This window comes from Camarhynchus parvulus, chromosome 3 (genome assembly GCF_901933205.1).
Source record: "Camarhynchus parvulus chromosome 3, STF_HiC, whole genome shotgun sequence".
Taxonomy (NCBI): domain Eukaryota; kingdom Metazoa; phylum Chordata; class Aves; order Passeriformes; family Thraupidae; genus Camarhynchus; species Camarhynchus parvulus.
The window spans coordinates 38663426-38690858 of record NC_044573.1 but is presented as its reverse complement, the minus strand read 5'-3'; the positions used below and the strand labels follow the sequence as shown (position 1 = coordinate 38690858).

Genomic DNA, 27433 nt, shown 5'->3' with positions numbered 1-27433 from the left:
CACTGAGGGAGAGTACACAACCTCTCGGACAATCTGTTCCAGTGCTAGGTACCTGCATAATAAAGACGTTCTCGCCCGTACTCAACTGGAACTTCCTGTGCATCACTTGAAGAACCAGGCTCTGCTCGGTGGTGCCAAGGAGTAGGACCACAGGCAACGGGCAGAAACCGATGCCAAGGAAGTTCCACCTGTACGAGGTACCCCAGCATCAGCGCGTCCTAACGCAGTTCTACTGGGGCCCTGCGCAGCCGCTGTGTACTGCATTCTATGTCCTGTGCTCATTGGGCACGTGCAAATCACGCTGCCGTGCGAAGGCCGATTCCGCGGGCGGCGATGAAGGCGGGGTCAGGCTGAAGAAGGCCTTCTTCCTGCCCGGCGCCTCCAGCCGGGGCTGCACCGCCTCTCCCCGCCGCACCGCGCACACGGCCGGGACTGCGCAGCCGCGGCCCCGCCGCCGCCTCGTGGTGCGCGTCACTTCCCGGCTGGGCCGGCGGAGCGCGGCCCCGTCCGGCCCTGTCCCGCCCCATCCCGGCCCCCGGCGCGGCCCTGCCCAGGGAGGGCCGGCATGGAGAAGCTGCGACGGGTGCTGGCCGGGCAGGACGATGAGGAGCAGGGACTGACGGCGCAGGTACGGCCCGGCGAGAGCCCGCTCTCCCTTCCCCTGCCCTCCCCGGCGCTGGAGCCGCGCCGGGCCGGGCCCGGGGTCCGTGGCTCGGGCGCTGCCGCGCTCCCCCCGCCGCCTTCCCCCGTCCCCGGCCTGCGCACACGCACACCCCGCTTCCCGGTGCCTGGCAGAGCGGGGCAGGCAAAGGGCAGACCGAAGTTTGCGGCGTGCGCCGAGGGACGGGCGGTATGGGCAGCAGGCTCTGCCCGGAGGATGAGTTTTGGCCAGTTACTCATGTGTGAAGCTTTTGGCTGTATTGGTGGCTTGGGGTCCTTCGGTTTCTACAAGTTTTTCTTGTGCTTAAGCGGGGAGCAGATAACATACTATGCTCCTTTCCAGCCCGACTGAGTCTGCGATTCAATGTAAATTTCTTCTTCATTCCCTTACGCCCTTAAATTTGCAGAAACAAAGGTTTTGTTTAGACAAACATCGTTTTGTGTACATTCTGCTGAAGATACTTTTTGCTCCTTACTCCTTAAGTATAGCTTAATTGTCCTATTTCCTTCCCACTATGTTCCTCATCGTCAGCAGGTTTTTTTTGTTTCGTTTTTACTGTGTTTGAAGACCATGCATTCCTGAGAACTAATCTCTAGGTTGAAGCAAAGCTGAGCATGCTTACAAAGAACCATTTATTCCTTTTGCTCGCTCTTAACTCATGTGACTGCAGGTCAAAGTGCCCCGCATCAAGGAATGTCTTGCTTGCTACTTGCAGCGTGCTGGAGCATGGAGGAGGAGGCTGGAATGTAGCTGGGATCTGAGCTGCGGCTGACAGACCTTGGGGAACCAGCACCAACTGAGCATGGCTGGGGTGATATTAGTTCTGGCAGCTTGCTGCTGGCATGCTTCACTTGGTTTTGCACCGAGTTGCCGTTGGTCTTCAAGGTTCATGAATTTGGCCTCTCTGCCACAGCAAAGCACCTAAATTGTGTGCACTGATTCTGGAAGCAGTGTAGAATCTTTGCCCTTTCACCCCAGAACTGGCTGCCAGCATTTGGGAGGGATGAACTGGCTGCCAGCATTTGGGAGGGATGCTTCACCTTCTGCTCTTCTCAGGATTATCAGAGAAATACTTACATCTCTGTTAATCTCAGTTCAGTTCCAAGAGAATTGATTATTCTGCCATCACCAGGCACATTTCACACAAGGCACATGATAGTGGCATAGACTTTTCCTTTACTTGGTGCTGTGATAGTTGTTGTAAAATGGCAATCAGTAGATAAATGCCTACATATTTAATGCTTTTATATTTAACTTTTATATCTTGAGGAGAGAACTCAGCTAAGAATGTGTTTAGTTTTGTAAATGTCAGTAATTAAACTCTATAGGATTTTACTATTGCATGGAATGATACTGTTATAGCTAGAAAATACTTAAAATAAGAAAAATCTGCCTATACTTAAAGCCTGTCCAGTACATGGTAGAAGAAAACTTATAAATGTGTCTTTGGAGTGTCATGCTGAGGTGAACCAGAAAGATCTTTAAAATAAATAAATACCCTTGACTTAAAAAAAAAACCTCATGTGTTTAGTCAGGCAGTTTCTCAGTTGTATTTTTTCTCTCAAGGTAGCAATGTGTTTGTAGAACAGTGGAAATCAAGCCACTTTTTAGAGAGGAAATTCATATGTGACCTTGAGTAAAGCTAGAGCTGAGTGGTGCTGACTATTTTTAAAGTGTGTGTATTAGAGCAAAAAAAGTATGTGCACCCATGCAGAGAGGAACACTTGGTAAGAGGTGGAGCTGTGAAAGAAAGTGTGAGGTTATGCATTGTGCGTGTAAAATCTTCAGCTGTTTCCATGATCTTTCTGGAGACAAGTCATGTGTTTGGCTGAAAACAAAGGCCCTCTCTTTGGAATATCTGATAGTTGTGTAATAGCCATCATATGGTTCATGTCCATAGATATCTCTGGATTCTTTCCCTTGGTTTTTGCAGAACCGTTATCATGAAGTCACAAGCCATTCCTCCTAAGTGGAAGACGAGTCTATAATGAAAGAACTGTGTGATGATTCAGTGAAGTCTTTCTGTACTTTCTAAACTCTTCAGATGACCAGCTGTTGTTTCTTGCTGCAATTAGATCCATTATTCTAAATATATTAAAAAAAAAGGAATTAATTACCAAAAATATCAATAATAAATGTAGCAATGTGATGATGCTTTTTAGGGCAGCATTATGCTGTTTAGTTTTATCAACACCAAAACTAATGTCAAAACAGTCCATGTGACATGTTGGATGTTGTATGAAATCTGACAGTTGCTTAAAGCACTCAATAAGATTTCAACAGAGGAATAGACCAGGTATTTCTTATATTTTTATAAGAAATTGTATATTACGTTTCTTATAATACATTTCTTATATTTCATTTCTTATGTTATGCTTCTTGTGTTTTAATCTCAACTGGTGATAGAAATACATATAAGGAAGCCTGTTAGGGAAAGATGAGAATATTATCACTATATATATTGTTTCACTGTGGATTAGAAACTCAATTCTGCCAATTTACTCAATGTTTCTTTGAATTTTCTCCATTACTTGCATATTTACCATTGAGATAAGATGTAATTGTTAACTTCTAGATTAGTAAAATAAAGTGGTTCTGTTTGCCCATGTGGAAAACTGTTATAAGATCATTAATATATGGGGGCACCTAGGTGGATGTTCAGAGCCACAAGAACTATTTATTTTTGATCAAAAGCAGCCTTGTGGATTATCATTCATACTGTTTATTGTGTGTCTATTGTAAACTCTTCAGCAGTGATGCTGTTATTGCAAACCTGTTCCTTATGTTTCAGAAAGTCTCCATTCCAGATTCGGGTTTCCACTTGATGTTTCCTCTTGATTTTTGGAAGTCTTGGTAATTTCTTTCATATACTATTGGCTTGAAATAGCCTGTGAATAAAAAGCTTCTTGTCCAGAAGATTGGCATTAAAGCTTAGCAATAGGATTCCTTTTGTTGATTTCAGTTTAATTTTGATTTTTTTTCTTAGAAACAAGCTGATAAGCAGTATAGCAAGAAGGGTTGTGTTTTACAGTGTTTTGCCACCACTACTGTTCTCCACACAAACTACAGATGTGGAACGTGCCTGGAAATTTTTTCATCCTCCTAAGTAAAAGTTTTTGCTTATGCAAATACCATAGACTGCAATGACAACTCTTTTTATCTGAAATCTGGGATTAGCTGTATAACTTATGTCAGACACACAAAAAGAATCTTTAGCACCTTTGCATTGTTTCCTGCTTTTGTTGCAAGGGCAGCTTAGACTTCCTTTTCCTTCGGGTTCTTAGTCTGTGTTACCTCAGGGTGTCCCATGGTCCCTGGTGTAGAAATTCCTGCCTGCAGCACAGGGTTCCTGCACTGTCAGGTCCTCAGCTTCTAGAGTGAGCCTGGCATTTGAGCACAAGCTGGTGTCTGGTTTACACAGTTGAACTGTGTATCTGCAACTCAACTTTTGCAGCAAGGTGCTTCTCTGCAGCAGTGAAACAGGCGTCTTGGACAGGCAGTGAGTTCCATTGCTTCTGTGAAACCCAAAAAATTGAAATTGTAGAATATCCTGGCTTGGAAGGGACCCACAAGGACCATTGAGTCCAGCTCCTGGCTCTGCACAACACCATCCCCAAGAGTCACATCCTGTGCTTGAGAGCATTGTTCAAATGCTTCCTGAACTCTCTCAGGCTTGTGCTGTGACCACTTCCCTGGGAGCCTGTTCCAGTGCCCAGCCACCCTCTGGGTGAAAAGCCTTTTTCTAATATCCAGCCTAAACCTCCTTTCACAGCTTCAGCTGTTCCCTCATGTCATGTCACTGGTCACCACAGATAAGTGATCAGTGTCTGCCGCTCTGCTTCCTCTCATGAGGAAGCTGTAGTGAGGCCTCCCCTCAGTTCCCTTAAGTATTAGGGACTAAGAAAATGCATTACCAGATCCCCAGTTTCAGGATTTCAAACTGTATTAAATAGGTTCAGCTTGACAGTATAAATTGTGACATCATTGGCAATGGTTGGAAGGATGAGCCTTCACTTTAATACCATGTAATGTATTTAGTCTTATTATTACACAGAATTCACTGGCAGCCCTAATGCCACAGCTTATCTTCCTGTAGTTCATGTGCATATATTGTCAGTTTTTAAGAATTAAATCCATAAAATGCATCAAACTTTTTGGTGTTTGTGGTAATTTTTGCTCCAAGCCTTTGTGTGGTTCTCTTATTTCTTGTGCTGGATTTTTTTTGTTTGTTTGGTTGGTTTGTTTTGTTTTTTGTTTTGTTTTTATTTTCTCACCTCTTAACTGTTAGGGATTTAACTGGAGATAAAGCTGTTTTCACATTTATTTGAAGAATGAAGTCTCCTGGTAGTCACTTCAGGAGCACTGTCAGATAATAAGATTAGAAATAGAAGAGCAGTAAGTGGCAGCAATGACCTGATGCACCTGAATAAACAATTTCTCTTCATCCTTTCCCTGTTTTCTAGGCAATCTGAAATGTGTGTGCTGGGTTTACTGATATTATTGGCCTATCTACACTTCATTTCTGAACACAGATGGAAAGGATTTTTACTCTTTATTTGCGTGTGTATGTATGCTTGTGATTAGTTGTATGAATAGGTGTAACTAAGGGCATGATTGAAATGAGTGTCTTTAGCTGTTCCTACTCTTCTTAAAAATGCAGGCATTCAGGACTCTGGCTGTCAAATATGATTTAAAATACTAAATGATCATTCAGTTACTGTTTTTGTCTGGTTTTTTAATGCATACATAAGGATAAAGTGTTGGACCTAGCAAGGTAAGCTGCATCTTCCAACCTTTGGGAAGTTCTGTCATCACAGCACCTGTATGTGTGTGTGCATGTTGCAGTTTTTTATTAAACTAGATACAGATTCCTCATTTGTACAAATGTGAAATTATTCTAAGCAATAACCAGATTTCCTTGGTTAGCTTACCACTGCCTGAAAGAGAAATTTCTCAGGAGATAAGGAGGGATATCAGACTCATTGGCTGAGGAAAGTATATAATGTATATTTGGTTAATAAGTCTGATTAAAATACCTGTTGACTAAATAACAGGAGAGCAAGTTTGCCTGTGACAGCTGAACAAGTAGGAAAGTTGTTCATTTAAAGTAATTTTATGTAAGCTGAAGCAACACTTCACTTAATAGGCCAGTTTAGAACAGAAAGTACATTTAATTATAGTGACCTGGAGTAAGATGAAATGCATTGTTCTTACAGCGTGGGTGGAGATGAGCTGAGCATATCTAACAAATCACTTCTGCTGAAAGGGGCCTTTCTGCCAGCTACATGGCCCTGCCTCTTTCCTTACATCAGCCCTGCTGCTTTTCTGACGGTTTGCAGAGCTGGCTTGGCTCATTAGCCAAGTCATCAGAATAGAAGGAACACTAATTCTGTTCTCATGTCAGGAGTTGTGTCAGGTAGCTCAGCTCATTAGGTCCTGGAGTCACTCTGGAGAAGCAGGAAGTGAAATATTCCCTTTCAGCAAGTTAGCTTAGTCTGATGAGACAAACTGTGTTAATTTGCCTACACCTTCAGGACGGTAATTGGAAGAGAAATTGGAGTTGTAATGCTTGCAGTGGATACTGGCATTTGTATGTATGAGGGATCCTCTCTAGTAACAGGAAAAGGTGGTAATGTCTATAGGAACCTACAGTGTTGCACAAATGAATTCATTCCTTTGCAAATTGCTGGAAGGTCCATTCATTCTTTTGCTTTGGTACACCTGTGACTATTTTCAGTTGTGTGGTGATTAAAAAAGTGTGTTTGAAAGTGAAGCAGCGTTGCTTGCATGCCAGGATATACCTTTATGGGTTTTGTCTTTTTTGTTTGTTTGTAAATATGTTTCCATATGTTCCAGATTGATAATATGATTTTGTGATATGAAAGAATTAATACACAAATAACTGTTAAGCAAGGTAAAATAATTCTTTCTGGCTAAAAGTTACTTTGTTTGAAATTAAGGGCTTCAGTGGTAGAGAAAAAATTGTCCTTTAGATTGTTCTAAACTGGGTTTGTAATATCCTCTTTTTCCTCCCTTCTTATTAAGGTCCTTGATGCCTCAACACTCAGCTTTGGAACTCGAGTCAGATGGTTTGCCATATGCTTTGTTGCTGGCATTTTATGTTCTTTTCTTGTAAGTAAAGTTATTTTTTCCTTGGACTTTATTATTGTTCTACAGTTAAACCTCATTAATATTCCTCTTTTATGTGTGATTCTGTGTTTGCTTTATCCTGCATTCTAAATTTTGTGTGCTTTTATTTAACTGGACATTAAATGTATAACTGGCTATTGATCTCTAAATTATGATTTTGGCCATTTTTCTTCCAATTACAGAAGTGGGCATTTTTACTGTAGCCTAATACATTTTCTTACTAAAAGGTTTGAACACTGACAAAATATGCTCTATTTTTGTAACTGGTGTATTAGGAAAGAGGTGTGTACCCATCTTATTTTTTTTCTCTCTAATAAAAGGAAAAGAGACAGGGGAAGATTGAAAGGTTTTTAAAGTCTGAAGAAACCACAAGTGTAGCATGTCACACTCAACAAATCAGTGGGTGTGGTTGTGTGTTGACACTTGAAAAACCTGCTGCACTCCTGGTGGTTTTACAGTCAGCAAATCCTGTGTTAATTCCTGAGCTTTAGAGGCTGGCAGAAGTCTGCAGCCTGCAGTTAAGAGTTGAGATCTATTAATTGCTTGGTTCTGTCAAAATCTGACACAGGTAACTTGCACAAGAAGGCAGTTTTTCAGCTGCATGGAAACTCCCAGAAACAGCTGAAGAAACATTGGGGAAGTCCTTTTCCTCCTCTGTTTTCCTTCCTCCCTACCCCTGCTTCCTCCCTCCCTCTTTCTTCCTCTTTTCCTTTCTCTTCGCCACAGATTTGCACTGAAATTGCAATTGGGTAGAATGCTGTTGCTTTTTGGTTTGGTTGGGTTTTTTCAGGACTCACTGTACAGATCACAGTTTGTTTTGCTTCTAGTGGAGGCTTTCTTTAGGCTCTGACAGGCTGAGAAAGTTGGGTCTGTACAGCCTGAAGAAGAGAATGTTGTGTAGAAACCTCATAGCAGCCTTCCAGTATCTGGAGGGGGTCTGCAGGGAAGCCAGGAAGGGGCTCTTCATTAGGAGCTGTTGTGACAGGACAAGGAGTAATGGGTACAAATTGAGAACAGGGATATTTAGGTTAGATATAAGGAAGAAATTCTTGATTGTGAGGCACTAGAACAGGTTGTCCAGAGAAGCTGTGGATGCCCCATCCCTGGCACTGTTCAAAGCCAGGCTGAATGGGGCTTTGAGCAGCCTGGTCTAGTGGGAGGCTGTATCTAGGTGATCTTTTCAGGTCCCTTTCCTATAGTTCCTTTCTTCCTCATCATAATAGGGAACTGTGATCAGCAGAAGGCTTCAGATTTTTTTAAGTTGAGTGGAGAGAAGAGATTCCTGGAAGTGTTCTAAAATGTTTCTATTCAGCCTCAGTGTGTATTTAAGCTGCAAGTCTAAATGGTTGATTGGAGGAGAAAGGAGATGGTGAATATTAGTGCAGCTTTATGACATTTTATCTGGTGTGCAGAGGTGTAGGATGTACAGTGGGGCATTGTAACAAAAGTGGAAGTGTTGTGAAATAGGATATAATGTGTTCAGTAATAAATGTGTTCAGTAATATAAATAAACTGCCTAGTTGTAAAAATACCCACAAATCCAGTGAACCAACACATTGTTTGCCAGCAGGTGGCAATAGAAGTGTGCTGGGGAGTGATTGCTGCAACTCTGAGAACTGTGTGCTCTGCTAGTGTATGTCAGAATTATGTTCCTAGTAGTATGAAATTGTATTTATGCACTATAAAATCTGAATAAATTGAATTAACTAATTGCAAACGTGCCAATAACCTGTCTTTTATAGGGAACAGCATTGCTATGGCTCCCAAAGGGAATCAAACTTTTTGCAGTGTTTTACACCCTGGGAAATATTGCTGCTCTCGCCAGGTATGATTTCTTAGTTATTGGTTTCAGAAAAGTACTCTCCTTTTCAGCTACGTTTCCATTTGCTTTTACTCTAGAGTGCTGTCTATGTTGTGTGTAAACAACATTGTTTTATATTGAATGCTAATAACAAAAACTTGTTTGTTTTACAGTTTTGTTGTTTATCAGGTACCTTACACACAGTTACCTGTGTGTTTGTGGGCACATCACAACTGATATCTGAAGTATGAATAACAAATTGCTAGCTGAATGTTTTGTACTTTTTACATCTGAGTCCTTCTGCTAGGTACAGAAGTACCTCAGCTTCAGGAGCAAACTGGTAATGTGCGCTCTGTGTGGATACTTTGTTACTGGAAGGAGCTTTTTGCTTTCAACAGAGATATCATCCTGTTTCCAAGAAAACCTTCAAAAAGGAAACATTCAGGAAATCCTTATTTTGACTGTAAGGCTGAAGGCAGAATCTAACATTTGCTCATAGTGTATTTTTAAACTCTCTGATTCTTTGAAATATTCCACATAGCAGTCCTAAAAGATTTGCCTCTAGAAGGGGCCCTCTTAAGATTGAAAACTTTGCTTTCACAGTTTGAGAGACACATAAGAAACATAATGTCCCCAAGGTATTTTTAATTTATGTTTTTCCTCCTTCTCTTATTATCTTAGTGTGACTGAGGCATGGTTATGGGACTCAAACCCCATGGAGTCTGGTCTTGACTTTCATGGACTCTGACTTTAGTCAAGTAACTTAACTTTTGAGTCAAAGCATTATTAATCTGTTTAGAACTCATGTAATGGGGCATTAACATTTGAGAAATGTGAAGGTACTGCTTTTCCTCAACAAATATGCTAGGAGACAACAATGCCTATACTGGCTTTGAGTCTCAGTTGTAGAACTATTCCATCTCTTACCTAAAACAAGACAAAAAGTGAATGCTGGAGATAGGCAAAAACTTAGCCTTGCCTTTCTCTCCCTTATCTTACTCTTTATTCTTTGGTTTTGGCTTGGCGTGAGTTTTTTTGGTTGTGTTGTTTTTACCTGGTATTGGGTGTGTTTTCATTTCTTCAAATTAAATGAGCATTTTAGAAACTTAGTACTAATGAAGTCTAATTGAGTTAAGAGGAAAGTTTTTCCAGACTAGTATTTCTTTCAGGAGAATGCTGAAAATCTTTAGTCTGCACTCCAGCTAAAATTAGAAGAAAGAAGAGGCCCATTTTTCATTCAATACTCCTTTTGGATATAAAAAACAGGCAGCTGTATTCTAAGAACAGTAGGAGATGACAATGAAGTCCCAAATTGACTAGCAGATTTAAACTTTTCCAGGCTTCTTTGCAAGTCTGTATTTAAACCAAAATTCAGTCACCACTCTTACTAGCCTGGTTAGTCCCCTCTAGCTTGTTTTTACTATTGTTTTCTAACCATGCACATGAAAACAATGATACTTACTTGATTGTTCTCAGAGATGATGAATGTGTCTCTACAGAATGGTGTATCTAAAAGAATTCTTCTGTTTAATTGGAGGATGTCTAGAATTTATTTCCAGCCTTTTTTTCTGCTCCACAGGGTATCTCTTCTCATCTCTGGTGCAGCTCTTGTGATGTCGGTCTTCTCAATATGAGTCAGATTACAAACAATGAATTTTACTTTCTATATTTTTTCTGCCTACTTTTATGTGGCCAAAATGTAATTCCTTTTTACTACTTCATTTTCCTCATCACTATCCTTCCACCAGCTAACTAATATTTTCTTCTAGTTCTTCATGTCCTCTTTTTTTTGGTGGACGTAATTTAATTTCATGGCTCAGCAGAGAAGATGAAAAAATACTGAGAAGAAATTAGTTTGGATTGCAGTGAATAAAAAACTTTTCTTTTTCTATTGAATTGTGAAAACCTTTTTTCATTTAATATGGACATTTGAAGTCTGTCTCCATAAGATAAAAAATATGAAGGAGATACCTGTGCAAAGTTGCTGGTAGGAGAACGTTTGGATGTAGAAGATTGAGTTTTATTTGCTGCCTGGAATGTGGATTCCCATATTTCTTCTGTCATAGAAGGCTTATGATTGGTTTCAGGAGGAAGCTCTATCAAATTCTTTCCAGCTTCATTTCATATACAAAAAGAATTACTAGAAAAGGAGTTAGACTAGGTTTTCTGCTCTGTAGTAAAGCATTCAGACCACCACAAGATTACAGACATTAGAACTCTCTCATTAAAATTGTTGTGTTTTCTACAAAGCAGAATGACAAGGAAGAAAGAGGCTCATCTCAAATATTTGAAGAGAAATACTCCTGAGGTTGTGAACTCTTAGTTCAGATGGCATTTCTTTGCATAAAAAGGTGCAGCATGGGGTGTTGCTGATGTTTTTCATTCTCCCTTCTAGTTAACTACAGAGTAGAAAAAAGCAGGAGGATTAATACAAACTACTGAACTTTTTCTGCCTTTTTGCTTGCTGAGTTTGACTAAAAGAGGTAGAATCCCTGTAATCTTGATTGTAGCTACTTGCATTCTGCCTGGGTTAAAATACGTATTATTAAACAAAAAAATTTCTACAGTAGGTTGGTCTTTGTAATCTTGACATTATTTTGGCAAGTCAGTTGTTAAAACAGCTTCAACACAAAATTCACTGGACTTCAACTTGATAACTCTGCTATACGTAAAATGTTTTGTTTTGGTACTGTAAAAAGCTCTAACCACGATATTTTTCCCATTATGTTTCCTGAAATCTTGGATATGATCTCATTTACTTCTGCAATTGAGTTTGCTCATCTTTTTTTTTTCTTGTTTTTTTTTTCTATTATGGTGCTTGCCATCTTAAAATAACAATCAAAACATCTTTGACCACCCACCCATCTCTAAATTCATGTAGAGCTACTTATAGTCATAGTTCAATCTCCCCCCATTTAGTATCTCTTAACATGATTTAAATTTAACTGTAACTGCACTGCTTTCTTAATCGTCTTTATTTATAAATGGCATTCAGCACATCAAGCAGATTATTCATTGAAATGTGTTTTTTCTTATTTGGTGGAAGAGTTCATAAAAACTGATTTGCTTCTATGCTCTTCTGTTATTCCTTAAGTATATCCTTGTCACACTCTGTCCTCTCTTATCTCAACCAATATAAGTGTTCTTGTATTTGCCTGTTACTTTTTTTTTTCACTATGGTAATATTTTGGAAAGAATTTCGTGACCAAGGGTGACTCATAAACTGTTTCCAGGGCTAAATTCATAGAGTATTTCACCTTCTGTTCTAGTTAGTCTCTGTTGCTAAGCACTGAAATATCTTTTTTTAAAACCTTTGTAGTCATCTATCTGTTGGAAAACTGGTTAATTACCTACTGCCTTTTAGAAAGAGTTATTTGAAAATTATTTACAATTTGTTTTGGTCTTTTATCTCCTATTAGCACGTGTTTCCTGATGGGGCCATTGAAGCAACTGAAAGCAATGTTTGATCCAAAACGATTAATAGCTACGATTGTGATGTTGGTAAATATAGTATCTTTCTTTCCTTTTATTAAAAAGTTTTCCTTTAGCCTCAAAGCTAAATCTGATGCTTTTCTAAAGGAAGGTTATTTCTCAGTCTGCCTCTTCCTTCTGCAGAGAAATGACAGTCAAGCTGTTAAGCTCTGTATGTCACAAAGATCATCTAGCTCCTTTCTCTGAACGAACGTGTGTGTTTTTGTTGTTTATGATTTTTTAATTAATCATTTGGAGTAAAATGTTCCTTATGAAATCTTTCTTAGTAAATGCTAATGGCAGGTTAATTATTTTTAATTTATTTTCTATAATATTTTCTTCAAGAACAAGGGGAGAGACTTTTTTAGCTACTATGGCCGCCAAGTGTAGCTTGACAGTTGTTTTTTGGCTGCAGTTGGTCTGTAAAGGTCAGTGGTTCAGCACTTCCAAAGCAAAGGAGAAAATTAATTTATTTCCCCCAAGTCTGGGAGGCCACATGTTCAGCTTTGAGATTCTCCATTGTGACATCCCTGGCTCCTTTACTTTCACGACCATCATTTTTTCTTCCAGAAGGATGGGAAAAACCTTCTCCCCAATATCAGAATTCCCATCCCAAATCTCTATATTAGGTAGTTAAAACAACTTTCTCCCCTTGCTGCTTCTCTGCTTAATACTTTTCTGTCTTACTCCTACTGATTTGTTTCAACTTTGATTTTTGAAATGTAGTTGGCTTTCCTATTCTCTCTATCATATAACTTGTTTCTCTAGTTTAGTGAGCAAGAAAATCTTCTGGATGGCTGTCATTTAGAGGTTGCATGTTCTTCCTCTGGCACACCCACATAAAAAATAGTTATAATCTCTTTTGAGAAGCTTATGTTTGCCCCTGTCTTTTGGGGAAGTCACTTGATCATTGCTTGGACTCTGCTTTGTTCTACAGAGGTTTGTTTTGTTTTGTTTGAGTGTTCTTGTTTTGTTCTGTCACTATTTCCAACTCATACCAGGTTACAAGTCCTAGGAAGGGTACGTTTTGTAGGCATGAATTAAAAATGTTCAAGAATATCTCCAGTTCTGCTAGGGTCTGTATTTGCTGAGCATAAATTCTTTAACACTTTACAGCTGTGGGCTTTTTCCAAAGAAGCTGAGAGCCTAAGCTAGACACTTAAAACAGCAGGCACAAAAATCATTTTGCTCTGATGATCCTGTCATCCACTGTGCTCAGACATGGTGACAAAGAAAATAACTTGCTTTGAAGGCTGTAAAAACAAAACACATCTGGGAAATGGAAGGAGAGCAGAGCACATATCAGAGACATACCTGTGCAGAGAGGCTACTAGCAAAGTTGGGAAAATGAGAATGAAAGGTTTCATCTAATAGTGAACATGAACATAGGATGAGAGCCAAGACTTTTAGTATGGAAATTTCAGTAAAACACAGAAGAACTGGTAAATTTAAAGTTTTGAAAACTGTGGATGAATTTGACTGTTTTAATCCCCATGCTAACACAAAGCTAGAATTGTAGGCAGTTCAGGAGTCACAGATGTGTTTGGAAAATTTCAAGCGTGTATTACTTTTCTTTCTTTCAATAAAATGCCAACAAATTTTTTTTCAAGTGAAAATTGATTTTTGGTTTTGTTCTGTTTTGTACTATGTGTAATGAAAAATGGAGGAAGCCAGATAAGATCTAGTGGAAAAGTTTTAAGTGATGGTTAGGCTTGCACAAATGGAGTGATTATTTGGCATAGTAAACTATATCATTGTAATGTTCCATCCAAAGTGTTTAAGTACCTCAAACAAAGCTTAATGTGAGCTTTTTCACTGTACCTGAGGCAGCTGCTCCCTAGTGGATTCTTCATTGGTGTCAGAAGATGAAAAAGCACTGGCAGATGAGGCATAGCCTGTATTTGCCAGATCCTGTAATTGAGAATGGATGTTTTTAATAAAGGGTTGTTGGTAGCGATGCACACATCTTTCTTGTCAGAGACAGGTGTTATGAATACCAGGTTCAAAATGATAGTATGTAGTGAAATAAGAGAGTAGCAGTTACCAGACTTCTTGATTCCTTTCAGTAAAGCTTTATCTTCTAAGCCCACCTCTTAATAGAACCAACCAACAAATATGGGTGCGCGCACCGGCTTATACTCCTGCTGCTTCCTCAAGTCAGCTCCTGCCATGTCTTCCTTTCAAGACCTGTCCCAGCCCTTCTGGCCATGTGTACCTCATACTATGCTTTGAAAAATACCATGGAGTTCATGATATAGTCACTGTGAGACAGCCTTTATTTCATAAGTCAATTTTAAAGTGCTGATTGCCCATTGAAAACATGGGAGTGGTTACTGTACTTTCTTCATGGTGTATTTGAGTATTCATTTTTTTTTTCTTTGTCTCTCCTTCTCACCCCAGCTTTGCCTAATATTGACTCTGTGTGCTGTATTCTGGGTAAGTGAGAATACTTTTTTTTCTAAAAAGCAATCTGAGTTGGTTAGTTTATTAATTGTATTGTAGCTTTAAGATACAGTTCAGGGGTGAAGGAAAGGTGAACTCGTGTGTGGTGTTTTTGTTGTTGGCTGCAGTGTAGCTCAGGTGGAGTGATGAGCCTGCTGGCTGTAAAAGCAAATGCATCCTTCCACCTGCATGTGATGTAGATGAGAATGCAAAATCTAGAGTATTGGGTTCAGTCTGCAGACCTCTAGAATAAAAGCGAAGAAAACCAAGCTCAAATATTGTTTTGTTTCAGTGATGCATATTTATGTCAGAAAACACCAGAGAGTGTATAGCTGTCTGCAGAAGCCATGGATACAGAATATTAAGCTGGTTAAGACAACAGAAAAAAACCAGAAGTATCTTCAGGCATCTTGGTTGAAAACTAACTGTAGTTGCATTCCATAGAAGTAAATATCTTACTGGAATGAACTTCCATATTTGCAGAAGTACAGTGATGTGAGTGAGTGTTAACACTGATGTTGTTAGGTGTTTCCGAAGCTAGAAAAGGTTTACATAACATGATGCTAATGGAGTGATGGATAAAATGAATGGAGAGTTGTTGGGAAAGAAACAGCAAACTAAGGCAAGGAAATTTAGGCATTGTCAGTCTGCTCTATTCTTGATTGATCAGTCTGTGCCAATTGCTTGCAATATAGACTGGTGTGGTGCAAAATGAACTAATTTGCAGTATTTGGGTTTTTTTTGTTTAGTGGAATAAAAAAGGTTTGGCGCTGTTATTCTGCATATTGCAGTTCTTGGCAATGACCTGGTAAGATTCTTAAAATTCCTTTTAATTTCTTCTCCTTGCCCCTACACCCGCATGATTATAAACCTATATATATATGATTCACATATAAGTGTGCCCAAATGCTAGCCTCAATCTGTTTTTTCTCAGCTGGGTTGTGTAACTCCAGCAAAATCTATATTCAATCGTCTTGCAAAAATGGTAATTTGAAATATATTCTGCAATGTGTGAACTTATCTGAAGCCTTATGAAAGGAATACATATGCAAAAAAAATCGTCGGGCTTTTTCTGTATGTAGAAGTATACTCTCCTCTTTTTTGAATTCTAACGAGTTTTTGATTTTTGAAATGAAGGAAACTTAGAAACATTTTCATAGAGTACGTCCTGCCCCAGGAATATACTGGGTAAAGAGTAGGTGGATGTGAGAGGGTGAATTTAGTGCAGCAGGTGCTGTGATGGTGATGACCAGGAGCTCGGGGGCTGGGTTTGGCAGTGTGTGAGCACAGTCAGGTGAATGCTTGCAAGCCTGGCAGAAGTTCTAGAAGTTACTGCTTTTTCCACAGAGATATATACCCACTTGGTGTCCTTGTCCCAGGTGAATTACTTGGTGTCCTTATCCCAAGTGCTCACTCTCAGGCAGCCCAAGGTGACCACAGTTCTTGCTTGAACTTGTCCTGAGTACACAGAGTCTGTGCTGAACGTGTGTCTGAGGACAAGGAACCATTTGTTCAGGACAGGGACTGCTGGGCATGGTGCTAGATAGAGGGAAGGCTCCTAGCTCAGACTGTGCTCTGTGTGTTTGCAGCAGACAGTTCACATTTGTTAAGTGTCCTGGGGTTTGATCAGGCTGAGCATGAGAACACAACACTGCCTGGAGGCTTGTGAGAAACAAGTTTCAGAGAATAATAGAATTGTCAGCTGAGTGTCACAGTTGTGGAGTATTATTCATCCTACAGCATGTATCTGTATTTAGTTACATAAATAATATGATTAGATGTATATTTGCATAGTAATTTAGATTGTCTTCTAAACTGGAAGAAGTTGTCTCTATCATCTGGAGTACCATTTTCACACAAATTTTCTATTCCTTTCGGATTTGGCAATAGTAAATCTGTTTTTTAAGTTCATGTGCAATGGAAGTTATGAACTACGTTAAAATAAAAAAAACTCAACCAAACAAAGAAAAAGTTAACCACCAAATCCATGTCACTGTTTATTTCTTGTCCAAACATGTCCTCTTTTCTCAGGTAAGCATTAAATTGAATAGGTAATCTTGTTTAAAATTTTGTTACAGTTGCTTTTATTAATCCTGGCCTAAAGTGAAATAATTTGGTTCTAGGAGAGACATGAACACTTTGCAAATATACTTTTTTCCTCTTTTTTTTAGGTATAGTCTGTCTTATATTCCTTTTGCAAGGTGAGTCTGCATAATAATTTCCGTCTTAACAAAAGTCAGTTACCTTTATGCTGGGGAAGGGCAAAAAGTACTTTATGTGTGTGGAAAAATATAACATGCTCCTTTTAATTTTTAGAAAATGGCATAGCTGAACTTAAAAGTCATGCTTAATATAAGCTTTAAATAGAAGTACAATACATAGTAATTCTCTTTAATGAATTTCTCTCTAGTTTCCACCACTGAAAATGAATCAAGGTGTTGTTTAAATAATGTCTCTAATGATTTAACAATACAGTGATGCAATAGTGACTTTTCTGGTACTAAAATTAAAGGTAACTTATGGAGCTGAGATCAAGTGGCAACTTCTGTTTCTATTTCTGAATTCTTCCATAATTTTTAGGAGGGGCAAAGGCAATGCTTTATTTTCATTTTGGCAAGCTCCTCTCTTTTCTTCCATTCTTGTGTGTACAAAAAGGGAATGAAAGCAGACCAAACACATAGTGAAAACACATGCAAGTAATCAAATGTAAGAAACTGTTTTTTCTATGATTCATGTAAAATGCAGTTTGGTCTTCCTGACAGTGGGGTTTTTTTAAAAAATTAAGCACTTCCATGTCCTTTAAGGAGGCTTGCTGTGGCAGAGGTGTGTCTAGCCCTTTCATCTGGTATTTTCCAGTAGCATTGCCAAAAAATCTGTTGTTTTTTTAAAGCTTCAGATATCATCTAGGAAGGACTTTTTAAAGATAGTTGTTGATAATTACAGTGAATAAAATAACAGCTCAAACTGTCGTTTTACTATTTCTGACAATTCAGATTAACCCAGACAAAAGTAGTATTCTGAGTTCTTATAGGTCCACTGGCCATGAGACACTCTGAGTAGATTCATTCCTTTTTTTTTTTTTTTTTTTTTTTCTTTTTTATGGCTTTCTCTGTAGAGGAAGCAAGTTGAGCTTCTGGTCTCTATGACTTTTTCTTCCCTATCAACAGTACTTCTAAGTTCTGGGCAGAAAAACATTAGGTTATATGCATCAGTTAATTTCTTTGGGTTTATTTATCTATTAGATTTTATGAGCCAAAAAACTGAATTTTATAGAGACTGCTTTTAGTAATACTGTGATTTCTTTAGGGATTGCTGAGTTATTTGCTTATGTGGAGTGATATGATAAATTTGTTATATAGACTGCCTTTCTTATGGGAACAATTATCTAAACCATGCTAAGTGCCAGGGAATAGTATTATGTCATTTGTTTAAAGTATGCATTTCTCTTGATTTCATGAAATTATCATTCCTTGGTTTAACTCTTTTCATGGTTTGCTCTTCAGAACATTTTACTTGTTCACAGGTTTGTTGGGGTGGGGGTTGTTGGTTTCTGTTTGTTTCTTCTTTAATTAATGGTAGCTCTCCTACTGGCCTGGCAACAAAAAGCCCCACTAAACCAGACCCAAATGAAAACAACAACAAATGCAACAAAACCAAAACCCATACAGCTAAGAGACTTTAAGGAGTGATGATAGTATGTTTGTTTGTTTTTGAAACTGACTAGCAACAGAATACAAATTCCACTCCATAGTAAGTTGGTTACTTTTCTGGGAAAAGGAAAAATAATGGAGACTAAAGCAAATGATCTGAGTGTAACAGTCAGAAAACAGTTTATTGTTGATTGAAAAAATGGAACCCTCCAGAACTTCCAAACCATAAGGCTGAACCAGCTCTCTCCATCCTGCACTGTGAGTGCACACTTCCAGCCCTTCAGCCTGTGCTTTATTTCCTGCACTGTGATGGTCCAGCCCCAGTGTGGCTTGGAGCCCTGGCAGTTGTGCCCTGCTGGGGACTGGGCGCTCCTCAGCTGAACCCTTGCTGGCAGCCTTATGTGAAATCGGGCTCTGCCTTTGCTCAGCCTCCCAGAGTGCTGCAGAGCACCTCCCAATGCTGTGTCTACATTTCAGCATGGCCTGCAATGCAAACAGCATGGAAACCTTGGCACTGACCTGGCCTGAGCCTGGCCTTTAGCTGGGGCAGTGGAGGCACTCGCACACTGATCCTGCATTTGATCAGCTCTTGATATGTCTTTAGTTTCTGCCATATTTGTAATTTTAAATAGGTAATGGTTTAGATGTTTATAAGCAAAATAACAAATCTTAACTGACTTTTTTTTTTTCTTCTTTAAAGGGATGCTGTGATTAAATGCTTCTCATCCTGTCTGGGGTAAATTAAAACCAGGAACCACTGTCCACTTTAAAAGGCAACTTTTTTCCTCTGTAAATTTTGTTCAAAAAACTCTACTTTGCCGCTTCTGAAATACCCAGTAGCAGTTTAGTATTTTCCTTGCCTTTTGCACTTGGGAGATTAAATAATTTTTACTAGAAACAGTTTTTAAATAAATTTGGAGAATTATTTGTGTTTACCCTGGAACTTCCAGGCTTTTTTCTAACAAGAAAGTACATTGAAGTACTTCATACAGAGTAGTTTTAGCACTACTTTGTATCCAGTAACAGTTTGTTCCCCAGTGGAGGCAAGTCACTAAGGCCTGGGTAGTATGCCTAAAGGTTTCATTTACAGTTCTGTCTAAAACTTGCAATGCGCCATTTATGTTTGTATATTATCCATTGTATGCTTTTCCAAAGACAGAGTTTTATAAACATTGTAAAGATTTGGAAGGTTGTAATTAACTGCTCCTTTGAAATGTCTATACATGTGCCTTATGGAAAAAACTTAATGAGAATGTGAAAGGAATGTTTAAAACCTGTTGGATTTTTTTAAAAAAGTTGTATTTTAAATGTTTGGTTTTTTTTTAAACTTTCATACCTAAATACTTTTTACTACAAGAACTTATGACTAATGTATAAATGGGACTTGTGAAATAAATTCATTTTAAAAGTGTCTAATACATTTTTATTTAGGAATCAACTATAGAGGGCTGAAAATTTCAGCATTACTCTTGAATAAAAATGAAAATATAAATGTTTGTATATGACTATATCCAATTTTGTTTGATAGATTTGCAGAAGTGACCTTAAAGGTTCTTTTAGTATTTAGACAAACTTTTCATTCTGACTTAATCTGGTACTCGATTTAAGTACTCTAACACTTTGCCTGGCTCCAGTAAGAGATTCTCATTTCTGATTTTTTCAGCTAAGGACTGTCCAGTTATTCTGGAGCAAAGTTAAATCTTTAATGTTTGGTGAATATTATATTGCAGGAGGTTCTTTTTTGCACAGGATGGATGTGCTTACATATGTGTGTTCAAAACTGAGTTGGTTGGGATTTTTTCTTCTGTTGATCCACAAATCTAGAAGAAGGAATGGCTTTGGAAAGATGTGATCTGCAGTGTCAGGAAGGAGAAAACCTCAGTGTTTTTAGTATTCAGAGTTCACGCTAAAGAGACAAATTGAGGTACAGTATGTTCCTGTTGAATATCAGTGCATGTTGCAAAACATAGCAACAACTTTTGGGGAAGCTGTGTACAGGGTGATTGCATTGTTTTGCAGCTAAACTTCCAACTAAGCCACGCCTTTTAACTGGTTAGTAACAATAAATTGCTCGGGAGGCATCCTCCCTGCTGGTGATAGCAGGGGGCAGGTAGTCCTGGCCTCACAGCAGGCCCTTGGGCTCACTAGTGCTGTGTGATGTAGGGACAGCTATTCCAACTCTGCCCACGGCCCTTGGGTGCTGAGGCACCCAAGGGTGAATTTTGGGTTCCTTTTAGTTTTCAGCTTGCATTGAAGAGGAAGCAGGATGTGTGTAGGCAGTGATGGGCATCATCCTGGAAGTGACTGCCCCTTCCCCAGTCGCTGCTGCTGACCTCAGCTGACTGGAAAGATCCCGTCCCATCCTGTGCCATCCCATCTCTTGTGCGCCAGGGCCAGGCTTTCATTTGCTCCAGAGCTGGTTTTGCCCATCACCCACCAGTTCTGGTGGTACACAACCACCTTCACTGTAGTCTTTAATTAGAGTTACATTGGATATTCAAAATTTATTTATTTACTTATCCACTATGGTGGATTCACCATTCATCTGTTAACATTTAGATCACTGGGAGAGAATGGGTTCAAGAACCAACAGTTCCATGTACTGGTATGCTTCCATATGCACTTTGATCTGTTAGTTACATCATGTGCCTTCCTTGTTCTTTTTCTCTCCTGAACATTTAAGGGTTTACTGCCTCCATCTGAATACAGAGCACACACACTGTGTTGTTTTGCCTGTATCTTTTGCTCCTTTGCATCCTGTCTTTGTTTACTGTGTATGAGTATTCCAAGAGCTCGCAGTTGGGGAATCTTCACAGTGTAGTAATACCCATTGTGATAGTGTGGAACCATAGGTGTGAAGATCTGTCCCTGTGGATTGCATACATGCTATCCATTTTTTGATAAAGATTTGGTACCCTAATTAAAACAGCACTTTGAAATAAATTCTGTAGAAATTATATGCCATGACTTACAAGGCTAAATTTTGGAGTGGTGGTAATCATCTTGGATCCATAGGAAATGTATGTTTACTTATTACTGCATCATGAAACTTCTCCAAACCTCTGTTGTTGCCTAGGGTACTTGAAAAGATAGGAAATTGCTGTCTTGGATATCACAAAAACCCAAACCAAGCCCCAAACAACCAGCAAACCTCCAACGGGGGGATGAACATTAGCTCTGTCACAGAAGGCATTGACACTAGAAGAAGGATCTCTGGACTGTACTCTTCATTATCAAACCAGGCAGCGCTTGTCCACTAAGTCCGAGGCAGCTAGCCCCTAGGTCTGAATGTGTATGTCTCTTGGCCTGTCTGCCTGCCCTTATTCATGATACTTCAAGTAATCAAGGAAATCAAAGTATCATTCTTGGCTTTAAGACGGCAAGAGACTAACATGATTTTAAAATACTGCCTTTTCACGTTTGGACGCTTGAGGACTTGGGGACAAATTCACAGCGTTTTTGCTCTCGGGGCGTGAGCTCTGCCATCCTCTTCGTGAGTTCGGCTTTGCTGTAGGGCGGGCGGGAGAGGACCGGGAAAAGGCGCCGGAGTAGCGCCGCACCGAGCCCGACCAGTGCGGCTCGTTCGGGAGCGCGGCCAGTGCTGGCACGACCCCCGTCCCCGCCCGCACGCCCACCCCGCGCTGGGGAAGGGTGTTCCCGGGGCGGGCGAAGGGCGGGAAGGGGGACGGGTTATCGAGAGGGAAAATCGGCGGCTGTCGGCGCAGAGCGAGCTCGCATTCCGCGCCGGCATCTCGGGCTCCTCGTCCGCCCGTGGCCATGGGGCTGCAGCCCCGGCGCGCCGCGGGGCCCTGCCCGCCCGCGGGAAGGAGCGCCGCCCTGCCCGGAGCGCGCTCCGCTCCTCCCTGGGCCCGCAGCGACGAGCCGGAGGGAACTCCCGGGCGCCCCGCCACGCTGCCGCCCCTGCTGCCGGCCATCCTGCCGACCCCCTCCGCTTCCCCCGCTGCCGCCCGGGCGCAGCCCGAGAGCCGCCGGCGGCCGCCTCGGCCCCCAAGAAAGCAGCGCCTCGGCCCGCAGAGGAGAAGGTGGCGAGGAAGGCGCGGGGGCGCCCCCGGAGCGGCCGGGCCCCTCTCCAGCTCCTGGCCCTGCTCGTCCCTGCAGCGGCCGCCTCCGCGGAGACCGCCGGCCGAGCGGGCGGCGCGGCCCCAGCCCACCCCGCCGCAGCCGCGGGGCCGCCCGGGGGCGCCGGGGGCGAGCAGCCGCTCCTGCGAGAGCCTCGGCGGGGCGCCGGGGGAGGCGGCGGGGCGCTTCTCGCTGAGCCTGCCCCCGGAGGCCATCCGGGTGCTGCAGCGCCGCAGCCTGGAGCGGCAGCGGGGGCAGCCCGCTCCCTCTCCCGCCGGCAGAGCCGCCCCGGCCCGGCGCGGCGACCTGCGCGCTCTGCTGAAGGTTTCGCTGCTCAACGACCGGCACCGCTACGACGACGAGGAGTACGAGGAGGAGGAGGCGGGGGCCGCGGCGGACGAGGGGCTGGTGCGGAAATGCACCGAGTGGCTGCGCGGCGTGGAGAGCGCGGCCGGGCGCGACCACCCCGAGCGGCTGGAGACGCTGCCGCACCTGGGCACCCTCTGAGCCCCGCCGGGACCGGGGAGCGGCGCGGCGGGGGCCGCCGGAGCGGTCGGACCGGGGGGAGGTGGGGCCGCCATCCCCGATGTCGTGTTCCGTGTTGTGTTGTCGGCGCCCTGGCAGCCCGGGCGGGTGGCGGCAGGGCCGGGCAGCGCAGCCCCTGGCCCGGAGTCGATCCTCGGGGCGCCGCCGCCGCCGCCGGGGCGAGGGACAAAGGAGCGGCGCCGGCCTCCGCCCGCCGGTGCCCGGGTGCTGGGAGGGAGGGAGGGCACCGGCTGTGGGCGTCCTGCCTCCACCCTCGCGGTTTTTTTAAAGATTTCCGACTACTTTATAAAATGTGCGTAATGGTTTTGTATATTTGTACATAAAAGTTCATTTTTATTTATTTGAATAAAGGACTCTTGTGTTGCGGTAGCCTTCGCGCCTTGGTGGCTTGGCGTTGGGCTGTCCCAGCCTGGCGGTATCCGCTGTCTCGGTGTCCATAAGGTAAGGATGGCGGGCTGGTCGCCGTGAGGAGAGCCTGTGCCGTTCACACGTTTGCTCCTCGGAAGAGCCGCCGGCAGCTCGGCTCCAGGGATAACGCAGAGCCGCGGATTCGGCGAAGCGGCGGAGGCAGGGGACCGAGCAGGCGGGGGCGAGCCCGTCCTGCTGGGGCAGATGGCAGCAGCGCCGGCGGGGAGCGGTGCTCCCGGGGAGAGGCAGGGACGGCGGGAGGAGGATGGGGAGGTGCGGGCGGCCGCGGCGTGGGCAGAGCTCCGGTTTCCTGCGCCGGAGAACCGGAGAGGAGCGGCTGGGCTTGTGCATGGACTTGGCGATTTCATCCCCTCCCAGACAGTAATTCAGACACATCCGACCTTCGAGCCACTGCCAATGTACGAGGTGGAATAGGAAGGAAGGAGGGAGGGAGGGAGCACAGAGGCAGCATCCTTTGTCAGCGTCCCCCGGCTTCCCATCCCTGGGGCCCACTGCAGCCTTCCCCCCTCCGGGCTATGGCCATGCCTGGTGCTCTTCCGAGCTCTGTGTGTTGGGAGAGGCGAGGAGGGGGGTGGGAGGCCAAGTGTACAGAAATTACGGGCGGAAAGGGAAGGGTAAGCCTTTACCAGGCTTACAGTGTCTCGGCCACCTACTGTTGCTCTTTTATTGTTGTTCTTCAGCTTCCCAGAACAACAGTCAGACCTGAGCATTTACTGTGGTTCTATAAGTATTTTGCAAATTCATGTTTGAACATGTTCACGTTCAGCTGAATTTACGTAGTGGAGTAAAACAAAGTTTAGTGCCACAATTTGGATATTACAAATTTCACTAAGACATCAGTTGTTTATACCAAATGATGTCTGTGCTGGCTTCCATTAAATCATGTGAGATAAACCTTTCTGTATACTAGTTGCACGATGTAGCCCTGTGCTGCATTTTGTTTTGCTCCATGTTTGCTCAAGTACCTTTTTCTTTTTTTCCACCTAAAACTTAAGAAATTACTGGGGAGATGGTATGAGAAAATAAATATTTATTAAATGCATTGATACTGCCATTGAAAAAAAATTAAAAATGAACCAATGTAAGGCAATTGTCAAATAGCTATGTTCAAAGGCCAGAGACAAAAGCATGGGGCATGGGAAAATTTATGGAGACTAATTCTATTTCATTTAAGCAAATGTAGAGTCATTTGTAGTGATAGCTATGAAACACATGCATTTTCATATCATTTTAGCTGAGTTTGCATGTAGTTCTGTCATATTACCAGTCTTCATTAACATCTTCAAGTCAATCTGCCTCAACAATTGCAAATTTCATGTCAAATTTTATACATGCTGGATTGATGTCAGAACCACTTTTTGTTGTTGCTTTTCCCTCTTCTAACAATGATGGAAATGCTAGTAGTTGAGCTGTTAGCTGAGTTTTCCCTTTGTTTCACTTTTGGGAATGCGAGTTTATTAATGAGCATCCTGGACTCTTAATATTGTTCCTTAAACTGCTCCATGGTTTCATATTAACTACAATCAATATCTCCAGTTACAATGAAACGTGATTCACTCATTAAGGGCTGAAGTATGTTAAAGCTTACTTGTGAGGCTGAAAGCTGCTTTGTTCAGAGTCTGAAGTGTGGTAAAAAATTCAATAAATTTGAATGCACAGCTGCAGCAAATGCAGTGTGAACTGGGGGTAAGAGGGGCTGGAATTGAAGAGCTGGCAGCTCTGAAAAAGAAAGAACCTGCTCCTAGAATGAAGAATTTGAGAACTTGGGAATTGCCTGGATAGATTTTATTTGTGTATTTATTTATTTCCCCTAAAGAATTTATTTAAACAAAGCTGATCATGCAGCTAAGATCTTTTATGTAAGGTAAGTCATTGTGCATGGTAACTGGAAGCAGGCCTGAGATGAGCTCATCCCAAAATGAGGTTATGCAGTCCTGATTTTGGGCTGGATGCTAAGAGCCACTGGACTCTCAGGAGTCACATAACTGCTTGGAATAGTATCTCTTTCACTAAATGGTAACATCAAGATTTTTTGTTTTCAGTATTGCCACCTTTCTGCTCTCTTTGAATGAGAAATTAGTGTTCTGAATACTTTCAGCTGAAATGCCCAGAAATCTTACAAGTGGTACTAGAATAGACAGAGGAAGTTAATTCCTACAAACCAGCAGTGACTTCTGTTCCTTTTGCATGTGGCTTACCTCTTGGTATTTTTTCAGTTTGAAAGAAAACTCTTGGATTCCAGTATCTAAAAATTGTAGTTAAACATAATAAAACCACTTATTTAATTCATTAAGATGTGTTGTAATAGACAATTGAGCCCAGTAGCAGGTTCCACAAGAAAAAAATGCCTGTGGAAATTCAGAAAGTGGTGGAAACCCTCAAATAAGTCATTGCATTTTCTTAGTGCAGAATAGCTACTGCTGTCTAAGATCCCTTATTTAATTGTATGTCAGTAGGCATCCTATAATGAACTAATCACTCTTCCTTTCCTTGATGAGAGGGCAAAAGCCTTATGAAGTGTTGAGAACCAAAACTCCCTATCCCACTGATCCCCAGTCAGCCTCTCACACATATGGGCTCAGGACAGGCTGTGGTTGGCATGACTGGAAAATTCAAGTGGGATGTTGTGAAACAACACCTTTTCTGCCCCTCTGCTGCACTGTGCTCAGCCAAGTGAGAGAGCTCTCCCTGGACAGATAAGGACACTGCCAGCTCCCCCCAGTTCTCAGCCCATGGAGCTGCAGCCCAGTGTAAGTATTGCTGTAAGAACCCTTCTGCGTCTGCACTGGTGAACAGATCAGGTGTCTTCAGGAGCACTGTTCAGGTGGCATAGGTCTGATTTTGCCATAAGGACTAACAAGCAGCCTGGAACTCACTACATCTGCTTTTTAGCATTTGTATATTAGCCATCTTCAAATTGCCTCAGCCTAAGCCTCCCACTCATAACCCTTTTAGCTGCTGAGAGTTAGGAGCAGCTGGTGCTGTGAATGCTTAAAATAATCAATAATTCCTTTGGGGTAGATAGCTTCTTCCTCCAAACATATCAGCATGATTTACAGTGGAAAAACACCCCAAAGCAACACATATTCTGGGGTTTGGTGGGGGTTTTTTTGGTGGGTTTTTTTTTTTTGGTTTGTTGGTTTTTTTTGGTTTTTTTTTTTGTTAAGGTAGTTAATAAATAGTATTGCCCTCCTGCTGCTCCTGAGCAAGGCTGAGAGGCCAGACACAGGTGAAGCCCTTTTTCCCCTAACTCAACAACCTCAGCCCTGTGCATTGCTGAGTTTGCTCTTGGGTTCTAGCCCAACTCTCAGCTTCCTCACTTCACTGATACAGTTGGTACCTTTTTTTTTTTTTTTATTTCAAAGCTAAGGGGGAGCATGCCCAGCTTTTATTTTCTTTTGTGATCTTCCTCATCAGCATGCTTGTAAAGCCCTGACAAGCAGTATTCCCTGAGCTGTTGCCAAACATCTCCATTATCTCACACCATTTCCAGCTGTGCCTAAGGGATCTGACACACGGCTGAGTGGGGGCATTAGTTTGGGGGCTGCTGTCCTGAGAGGACCAGTGGGTAGTGTCTGTCTAGACCACAACTGTCCTTTCAGTTGCGGGGGGCTCTTTCTTTGGTTTTGTAGGTGTTTTTTGTGAGGTAAAGGTACATTTTGTTTTCTTTCTTAAGAAAAGCCTCTTCCCATTGGTGGTTTTGTGAAAAGAGGAAGAGATTTTTGAGAAGGTTTGGCTTTGGCGCTTCATGGAAGAGTAGTCACCATCATTTTGCAATGACCAGGTGTGGCAGTGTGTGAGCTCCTGGCTGACACTGCTGCAAGGAAGGGAGCCCAAAGCAGTGCCAAGTCACTGCCAGAACCAAAAGTTACTACAGTTCGTTGCCTTCAAGAAAGATGTGAATGTTTCTTTTCCCTTCCCAGGGAGGAAAATCTCCAGCAACAGTCTCTGGAAATAGTGCTGGTAATTTGTTATTCACAGGTGCTCTTGCTTCTTCTGAGAGCATGGGGGAAAAGCTGTGAGCCTCAGAGAATGAATGCCTGCAGCTGATGGGCCCAGCCTGGATCTCACCCTGCTGCAGGACCAAGCCAGCACATGGATGTGCTAGGAGTTAGGAGCCACTTCCAGAGAGAGAGCTGGCACCCAGTGATAACAGTAAGTTGAGGATATAGGATATTGATGATGCAATGAGGTCTTTTAGTC

The 27433-nt window shown here is 42.2% G+C and overlaps 2 protein-coding genes across 2 annotated transcripts; both read left to right on the top strand.

Annotated features, from left to right (window-relative positions):
* Positions 1–487: 487 nt before the first annotated feature.
* On the top strand, positions 488–19483 carry SFT2D1 (SFT2 domain containing 1). Its single transcript, XM_030946047.1, has 8 exons — positions 488–628; positions 6707–6793; positions 8554–8636; positions 12032–12113; positions 14484–14519; positions 15275–15333; positions 16697–16726; positions 18876–19483. Exons 1-8 carry the CDS (start codon positions 566–568, stop codon positions 18913–18915), a joined length of 480 nt encoding a protein of 159 aa, XP_030801907.1. The 5' UTR covers positions 488–565; the 3' UTR covers positions 18916–19483.
* A 2034-nt stretch (positions 19484–21517) lies between these two features.
* On the top strand, positions 21518–23170 carry PRR18 (proline rich 18). The gene is given in 3 exon segments (XM_030945700.1): positions 21518–22154; positions 22157–22250; positions 22252–23170. Coding segments are annotated over 3 exon segments (807 nt in total). The 5' UTR covers positions 21518–21952; the 3' UTR covers positions 22763–23170.
* The last annotated feature ends 4263 nt before the right edge of the window (positions 23171–27433 follow it).